The sequence below is a fragment of the Tamandua tetradactyla genome, chromosome 11 (assembly GCF_023851605.1).
Source record: "Tamandua tetradactyla isolate mTamTet1 chromosome 11, mTamTet1.pri, whole genome shotgun sequence".
NCBI classification, from domain to species: Eukaryota; Metazoa; Chordata; class Mammalia; order Pilosa; family Myrmecophagidae; genus Tamandua; species Tamandua tetradactyla.
Genome location: NC_135337.1, coordinates 94,617,599 through 94,627,005, shown reverse-complemented (window position 1 = coordinate 94,627,005; position 9,407 = coordinate 94,617,599). Strand labels below are relative to the sequence as shown.

General features: G+C 43.6%; 1 protein-coding gene across 1 annotated transcript; it reads left to right on the top strand.

The window, feature by feature from the left end:
* The first annotated feature begins 4,624 nt into the window (after positions 1-4,624).
* LOC143649708 (olfactory receptor 10H1-like) lies at positions 4,625-5,575 on the top strand. The gene has a single exon (XM_077119635.1). It carries the CDS (start codon positions 4,625-4,627, stop codon positions 5,573-5,575), a length of 951 nt encoding a protein of 316 aa, XP_076975750.1.
* Positions 5,576-9,407: the final 3,832 nt, after the last annotated feature.

Below are 9,407 nucleotides of genomic sequence, written 5' to 3'. Positions count from 1 at the left end.
GGGCTTGTCCATGGACAGGTCTCTGGGTGGGCAGATGGCTCCACTGAGATTTCCTCTTCATGCCAGGTGGGTTCACCTGAGCTCCAGGTAATAGTCAGTCACTGGGACTGTTCACTTCACCTAAAGAAGAACCTGTTTGGTGTTTTGCTGGTGGACTAATGTCGAGAGGCCAGGTAGTTAGTCTGGGGATCCGAGGATATGGTGAGGATGGCACTTCAGTCGAAAACTCACGCCCCATCATGACTCTGGGTGATAAACCACTGCTCTTGTAGCTGTAGTCTGCGACCCCATCAGAGGCTGATATGTCCAGTTCTGTGCCACGTCTCCTAAACAGGGTAGACACTGCAGTCCTAAAGCTCCCTCCTGCCTTCCCTACAGCTTTGGATTTTTGTGATTTATTCGTTTGTTATAATTTCAATGGTATCTTGGGAGTGAGAACGTGGTACACTCATCCATGAGAAAGCAAACCTCTCTTTGGTCCTGAGATTGGATGCAGACACTGATTAACAGCTACTAATAAGTGGTAAGTATAATACAAAAGTTTCAAAAAGAACTTTGGGGTGTAGCAGAACTAAGCTCTGATCCTGACTATGCCAACCCCGAGACATGCTACATTCAGAAACTGAAGTATCCTCTGTGGGGCTCAGGTTCTCAGTCCGGGGACCATTGCAGGTACCACTTCGTGTTGTGAGAAATTAATGAGACCCATCTGGTCTACCATGCATTCCAATAAAGGCCAGCTGTCCCCCTTAACATTATCCTTGCTAACTACATGGCTGATGGTATAGACATCACAACTCTAGTGTTGAAGGATGCTTAATCCAAGGGTGGGTAATAGACATGTCTCCAAACCATGGTCTCATGACAAAGCCGTGAGCAAGGAGCTTTAAATCCACTTGGACTTCTTTTGCAGACACCCAGGAATAAGCAATTTATTCTGCTTTGGAAAGTGAAACTCCAAGAGGGCTGAGCAGAAGAGGTAACATTTAACTTGAGTCAACAATAAACAGGCATTTTGGGGCAGAGAAGGGAAACGGTGGGGAATGACATGGCTTCAGGAAGAGGGAGCATGTCAAGGAGATTTGACTGCACTCACTCGATCAGAGCTTCTCAAGAAGGGGAGTTCTTCCCTCCCCACACCGTATTTGGGGATATTTAGTAGTGTTTAGAGATATTTTGTGTTATCATAACTTGGGGGAGTGCATTCAGCCTCTAGTGGGTGAAGGCCAATGATGCTGCTAAAGTCCTGCAGTGCACAGAATAGACCCAGGAACAGAGAATGATTAGGCTTCCCGTGTCAACAGTGTGAAGGTGGGAAACCCATCCCTTCCCACTGGGGAGCCCCAGGAGACTTGTTACATCAGCCTACATGATCCCAGCCTCCTCTTCAAGTCTCTTCTTTCTAAGCTACAGACTTTGTCTTCCTCTTCTAAACTCTAAGAGAGGCACGACAGGTGGGAGCTCATGGGGGTCAGTTTCCCAGGAAGCTAAGGGCAGCAGCTGTCTCAGAGGTGGAGAAAGATGCAAGGAACTCCTGGGGAGGGAGGCTAGAACTCTCCTGAAACCAGTGATGTTGGCGGGATGCAACCTCCAGTCCCCACAATAGGGCTTCCTCCTTTGGTTCTCATCTCCTCCCTGTCGGGCTCATTTCAGGACCCGACACCACATAAAAAGGCATTTGATACCTTAATTTTTCAATTGGGGTAAAATACATATATCACAGAATTTACCACTTCAACCATTTTAAAGTACACAATTCTGTAGCATTAACTACCTAACTACATTCATGATATTGGGCTACTGTAACACCACACATAGTTATAGAACTTTTTCATCACCCCCAATGAAACCATGTACCTCTAAGGCAATCAAGCCCTCTTCTTCCTTTCTCTCAAGCCTTGGCAATCACTGATCTTTAAATACATACATAAATATTCATAGCAGCACTATTCACTGAAGCCAAAAAGGGAGAAACAGCTCACTTGCCCATCACCATGTGGATGGATAAACAAAACGTGGTCCATCTACACAGTGGAATATTATTCAGGTATAGAAAGGATGAAATACTGACCCGTCTGAGACATGGATGGACATTGAAAACCTGATGCTGAGTGAAAGAAGCCAGATGCAAAAGTCACGTGTTGTGTGGTTCTGTTTATATGAAATGTTCAGAATAGGCAAATCCATAGAGGTACAAAGAAGACCATAGGCTTACTACATTTTAACCTTTGCCTTGCCTAAGTAAAAGATAGTTTAAAATAGTTAAGTGTTTGATAAAGACACACTGTAATCTCCTTAGAGTAAAGTTATTTACTGGGCACTAATCACATGCATATGCTCAACTTGACTACATGGATTTGATTATCACATGTAACACATACTCTGCTCTAAGACTAACATGTTTATTTCTCATCACAACCACCAGAGGTAGGTAGGAGGAAATCGAAGTAAGGAAAGGTGGAGCTTGCTCATGGCTACATTGTGGGGAGAAGAGAGATTCGAGCTCAGGTGTGTGGACTCCCACTCTTTTGTTTGCGAGGTCTCATTGCCCCAGAACTTGGACAGGGAAATGAGCGGAATGTTATTGCTGACTCTTTCCTTGGAGTCTGGGAAACTCCTGACTCTGGTACTTCCATTAAAAACCCTAGAGAAAAAAATCTGAGGGGTTCAAATGAGTCACAGATGCTCTCGGGTCCAAGGATGGTGTAAGAACATCTGGTCCTAGGATGTGGAAGGCATGTTTGCTCCTAGGATGGGGAAGCCTGTCTGGCCTGGGAGAGTGTAGACATGACTGGTTTAGTATGGGGTAGGCACATTTGGTCCTAGGAAGGGGTAGGCACACGTGATCCAAGGATGGGGTAGGAACATACGGTCCCAGGACGTTGCGGTGCAGGCATATCTGGTCCCAGGGTGGGGGTTGCTGTCCACATGACTTGTGGTAGCCGGAGGCATGAGCAGAACAGAATCTATAAGAAAAGAGAATAAAGGGAGAGTGGCAATGGTTGGAAGCTAAGTGAAGGATCATTTTATTTTTGGAGGAAACACAGAGGGATGGTAAAAGAAACAGTCTTGGGAGTAAGGCAATTCGTAGGTTTATGTCTTGACTCTACCATTTCAAAAGCTTCACCTTGACCAAGCTGCTTGACGTCACTGCACCCCAATATTCCTTTTCAGTTATGCACAATGAAAACAGTAACTTCCTCTTTCAATAACTGAACAGATAAACAAACTGTAGCCCAATCATGTATGGAATATTCTATGATTAAAAGAAATGAACTCTCAAGCTATGAGAAGATGTGGGAACGACTTAAATGCATGTTGTTCAATGAAAGAAGCCAATCTGAAAATGCTACATACTGTTTGGTTCCAACTATATGACATCAGAAAAAGGCAAAACTATGGAGACAATAAAGAGATTGGGTGTATGAATAGGTGGGGAACGGGGCATTTTAGGATAGTGAAGCTGTTCTATCTGATACTGTAATGGTGGATAAATGACATTTTGCATTTGTCGATAGCCATAGAATGGTACACACAGTGAACTCACGTGTAAACTTTGAACTTATGTTACTAATAATATACCAATACTAGTTCAACCATTGTAACAAACGGATCCCACTAATTGCGATAGTTTGGAAGCTGTTAGGTACCCCAGGAAAGGCAATGTTCTTTTATTCCATCCCTCTGGGACACACCTATTATGGGTGGGACCTTTTGATTAGGTTGTTTCAATTGATATGTGACCCAGCCCATTCAAGGAGGGTCTTAATTCTTTTACTGGATTCTGTTCTCAGAGGATACATGACAGAGGAAGCCCAGAGGGAAAAAAGTTACAGAGCTGCTAAGAGAGGACTCATAGAATCTCAGAGAAGAGGTCACTGGTACTAGGAGCTGAAAGCAATGAAATCCAGGAGCAAAAGGCCGGCAGACACTGGTCATGTATCTTGCTACCTGACGGAGGAACCCTCAATGGCAGCAGCCTTTCTTTAGAAAACATATCGTCTTCTTGATGCCATAATTTGGACATTTTCATGCCTAAAAGTATTAATAGTAAGCAAATTAATCCCTGCTGTTAGAAACCTGTTCATTTCTGGTATATACATCTCAACAGCTTCAGCAAACTGAAACACTGAGACAAGACATTAAGTTAATAGTTGTGGGAAAATGTGAATGAGGGTTGTGGTATCTCATGGGAACTCCAGACATTTTAGAATTTTTTTCTGTAAATCTTTAAAAAAACACACGAAAAATAAGCTATAGGACCCACAGTTTCTTATCTTTTTATGTTTTACTATATCTTACAGGAATTTTGAAACAAAGAAAAGTAGAAAGAACATAACAAATGCTTATGCAATATATCAACTCTATTTAACAGTTCTTGGTGTTTTGACATATTTGCTTCATCTTTTTTCCTTTCCTTTTGTTAAAAACAAATACATCTTCCTCTCTAGGTTGATGAGAGAATTAAATTACAAGAGGCAGAGAGAGAGAGCTCAATGGGTGCTAGAGGTCATCATTTTTCAGCAGCAGCCCTTCTATGGTCCTGGGATGGTGGGAGCTGGTGAGCTTCCCCCATGCAGAGGCTGACCTCTCCCTGTCCCGCCTCCTCTCAGGCACAGACCCCATGCAGGGGGCCAATCACTCTGCATTGCCTGAGTTCACTCTCGTCGGCTTCTCCACCTTCCCGCGGCAGCTGCTGCCCGCCTTCTTCCTGCTCTTCCTGCTGATGTACCTGGTCACACTGCTGGGCAACCTGCTCATCGTGGTCACCATCTGGAGTGAGCGCAGCCTCCACACGCCCATGTACCTCTTCCTGTGCGCCCTGTCCTTCTCCGAGGTCCTCTACACCTTCACCATCGTCCCGCGCATGCTGGCTGACCTGCTCTCCTCACAGCACTCCATCGCCTTCCTGGCCTGTGCCAGCCAGATGTTCTTCTCCTTCATGTTTGGCTTCACCCACTCCTTCCTGCTCACCGTCATGGGCTATGACCGCTACGTGGCCATCTGCCACCCCCTGCACTACCATGTGCTCATGAGCCCACGAGGCTGTGCCTGCCTGGTGGCCTGGTCCTGGGCAGGAGGCTCAGTCATGGGGCTGGTGGTGACCACATCCGTTTTCCACCTCACCTTCTGTGGGCCCTATGAGGTCCACCATTTTACTTGCCACGTGCCCCCACTCTTGAAGTTGGCCTGTGGAGATGAAGTGCCTGTTGTGGCAATGGGCTTGGTTCTGGTGTGCATCACAGCACTGCTGGGCTGCTTCATCCTCATCCTCCTCTCCTATGCCTTCATCGTGACCACCATCTTGAAGATCCCATCTGCTGAGGGTCGACGTAAAGCCTTCTCCACCTGCGCGTCCCACCTCACCGTGGTCGTCGTGCACTACGGCTTTGCCTCTGTCATCTACCTCAAGCCCAAGGGCCCCCAATCTCTGGAAGGAGACACCCTTATGGGCACCACCTACACAGTCCTCACGCCCTTCCTTAGCCCCATCATCTTCAGTCTCAGGAACAAGGAGCTGAAGATCACCATGAAGAAGACCTTCCTCAGCAAACTCTGCCCAGAAAAATTGTGATGATTTCTTTGGAAGAACTTCCCTGGGGACAGCTAAGTTGAGTTATCAGATGCCGCTGTTGGATGACACTCCAGAACCATGTAATGACCTGGATTTGTCTGATGCTTTGTGGTTTACCATGAGCCTTGTAGACAGAACACAAGTGTACAGAAAATGAATAAAGAGCATCACGTGTGTATTGCGGTTGAGGCACTGTGAGAAATGATAACTCAGAGAAAACAGGTTTGATGATTTCTACCCACTGCAGGGTGCCTTGTTGTGTAACACCAAATCTGGAACACTTTTCTCCTCCTTTCCAATTTTGGGTGTGTATGGTTGTGTCTCTCTGTGTGTGGATCTAATTACTCTCACAACCATGAACCCACACTGCAAAGAGAGAGGAAAGTCATCACACCCGTACTCTACTAGTCAGCAACAGGTAGCAACAGCATGGATTTTGTAAGATTACAAAAGACTACTGTGAAATGTAATTAATCTTACTAAATGGTGAGCTTGGGGGTGGCTGAGATGGGAAGTTTATGTTGTATATTTGCTTCCAAAATTAAAAAAAACAACAACTACAGAGACAATGGCAATTAACTGCAATATATGACCCTGAATGAGATCTGATAGTAGTGGAGAACAGGCTCAAAAAGACATTATTAGACATAGGAAAAAACTGGAGGGTGAGCTCTATTTTAATGTTAAATTGCTTGAACTTGATAATTACACTTAAGGTGTTTACTTATGTGAGTGTCCTTATTCTTAGAAAATGAACTTGGAAGTATTATATGTTCAAGGAGCATGATGTATACAACCTACTCTGAAGGGTTTCGAATATTTAGATACACTGATGAGTTATATAGGTGATAGATAGATGAGGGATGTGAGGGAGGGGGGAGGGAGAAAGAGAAAACAGCCAGTCGGTGGGCGTGGGCCTATGGGGATATGTTTGAGTTATTTGTGTGGATTTGTATTGTTTTTACAATTACTGTACAAGTTTAAATTTATTTCAAAATAAAAACTTTAGCGAAAAAAGACTACAGCAAAGGAGATAAAGCTTCCTAAATTTTGGCATTGTAGAGATGTGTGCCATAGCCGTTCAAAAGACCAAAAGGCAGGTGGTCTTGACTGGATATTGTCAGACAGAGAAGTCTCTGCAAATAGTGAAGGGAAAATAGTCTCACCATGAGAAATCACCTACTGTTTTAGAGAGAGATGTGTTGCGTGGAACTTTGTGAACTCTTTGTGAACCTGATGGTAAAAGCTGAGACCAGGGTGAAGGCGTACTCCATTGTCAAGTCGGCTTACTGGTCACCATTTCTCAAGAAGGAAGGATCGAAAGTTGGTCATATTGCATAGGAGTTACAATTTTTTTAAAATATGTATTTTCATCTTTATGTTGAATATGTAGTTTACGATATGTCATCATTCTTCCTCAAGTGTAAATTCAGTCTCTCTCTCTCTAACTGGGGGTATAAAAACATACCATGTTCACCTGAACTAGAAGGCTGTGGGAAACCATTTCAGTGAGGACAGAGGAGCCCAGAGCAGCCCCCGCCCTTGTAGATACATACTGAACTGCATGTCTACCTATCATTCTCATGTACATCAGCTCCTTATAGTTTCACATCAGGAGATCAGAGGTTATAATCCTCTCCCCATTTTACAGAAGAGAAGCAGGGTGAAATGGTTGCATGGCTCACCCAAGAGCAAACTATTCATAGAACAAGGTTTCCAGATTACGTATTCTGATGGCAAATCCTATCCATGCAACAGTTCACACACTACCGTTCTACAGTGTGTTTTCTGGGTCACCTGTCCAGGTGAACTGGTCCATCTCAAAATCAAACTCCCTAGCATCCTAACATTCTTTCATGTCCCCAGATGGGCAAGTGAAATCCAGTATGCATTGGAGGTGAATTCTTTTCTTTCTCCTTCTTTTTTTTTTTTGAATATTTTTATTGGGAAAGATCCACACATGTTCAGTTCAACCATATTATGCAATCAATGGCTCTCAATATCATCACATAGTTGTGTATTCTTCACCATGATCACTTTTAGAACATTTGCATCAATCTAGAAAAAAAGAACTCACAAATCCCATGCCCCTTACCCCTTCCTCATTGACCCATAATGTTTCAATCAACCCAATCTTTACCCTTTAACTTTGCCTATTATTTTTTTATATTTTATCCTTATTATTATTTTTACTCATCTGTCTATAGCTTAGATAAAAGAGGCATCGGACACAAGATTTTCACAATCACACAGTCAAATTGTAAAAGCTTGGCTTCTGATCCTCCTGGCATAGAAAGAGAATTTGGAAGATTGCTGAGCATCGCAGAGGGTTGGATAGCATGCTCTACCCCAGATTCATGTCCTTCTCAGAACTGCAGAGTATGACCTTATTTGGAAATAGCTCATTGCAGATGTAACTAGATAAGATACCAGCCAATTGATTGATTTCAAGGGAGCGAAGTCCTTTCAATTAGGAAAGAATAGGCTCCTCAACAAATACTGCAGGCAGAATTGGCATGGAAGGTAATGAAGGGGGTCTCCTGCCTCACATCATTTACATAAATTAACTGCTCCATCGGCTTTGTCTGCTCAGTGCTTACCTCTCCATGAGTGAAAACCCAGGGAAAGAGAGCTGATGGTTGAGTTATTGAGAACACAGCCACACGAATTAGCAGCCTCCAAGGTTAGCTATAGACCCCACCCAGGAGGAGAGGGACCAGCTTGACACAGCCCAGAGAAACCAGTTCCAAGACATAACGCTGGAAAATATCAGTCATCTCGTCTCTGTGGCTATCATCTTTGCAAATCAGATATGATTTTCTAGTTGGGTCAAAGAGGAGAGAAGGAAAAAAGTGTCTTAGGGTCAGAGTCCGGGCAGAGAAAGTGGACTTAAAAACAGGAAATTATATTCATAAAAATCTTCACAAAGGACATAGCCACCATTGTGTCAAAGCAGAGATCTCACATGTATGAAAAATCCTTAATGTAGTGATTTTGGAGATTTCATTTGAGTTTCTGAGTTACTTAAAGTTTGTTAAATACTATGGGAAAGGATCCCCATCTCTGCAAACAATATGGAAATTTTGACTAGTCACCCTTTAATGAATATATGCAAATTCACACTGGAAATCACTCGTATGGGTGTCATCTAAGTGGGAAAGCATTTGTTCACATCTCGATCCTTAGCATAAAAAGTCTCACACTGGAGAGAAGCCATGTGAATGTCATATATGTGGGAAAGAATTCAGTCAGGGTTCTGGCCCGAGATGATATGAAAGATCTCCCACTGGAGAGAAAACATATGAATGCGAGTGATGTGGGGACTCCTTCAGTCAATGCTTCGGCCTGAGATGACTTGAGAGGACTCATCCTGGAGAGAAACCACATCTATGCTATCTATGTGCGAAAGCCTTTAGGAGAATGTCTTGCCTTAGCACAAAGGTTCTCACACTGGTGGGAAACCATAAGAATGTCATCTCTGTGGGAATGCCTCCAGTGTCTGAACTTGTCTTAGACACAAGAGAACTCACAGTGGAGAGAAACCACAGGAGTGTCATCTATGTGGGATAGCCTTTTGTCCAATCTCTGGTCATAACACAAAATGTCCCACACTTACAAGAACCCATATGGATGTCATCTATGTGGGAAATCCTTTAGTCCAATCTCTGGTCTTAGCACAAAATGTCCCACACTTCCCATATGGATGTCATCTAAGTAGGAAAGCCACTAGTCAAATATTCTGCTCAGAGATGACATGAGAACTGAACATGGAAGAGAAACCATATGGATGTCATCTATGTGGCTAGTCTTCAGTCAGTGTTCTAACTTTAGA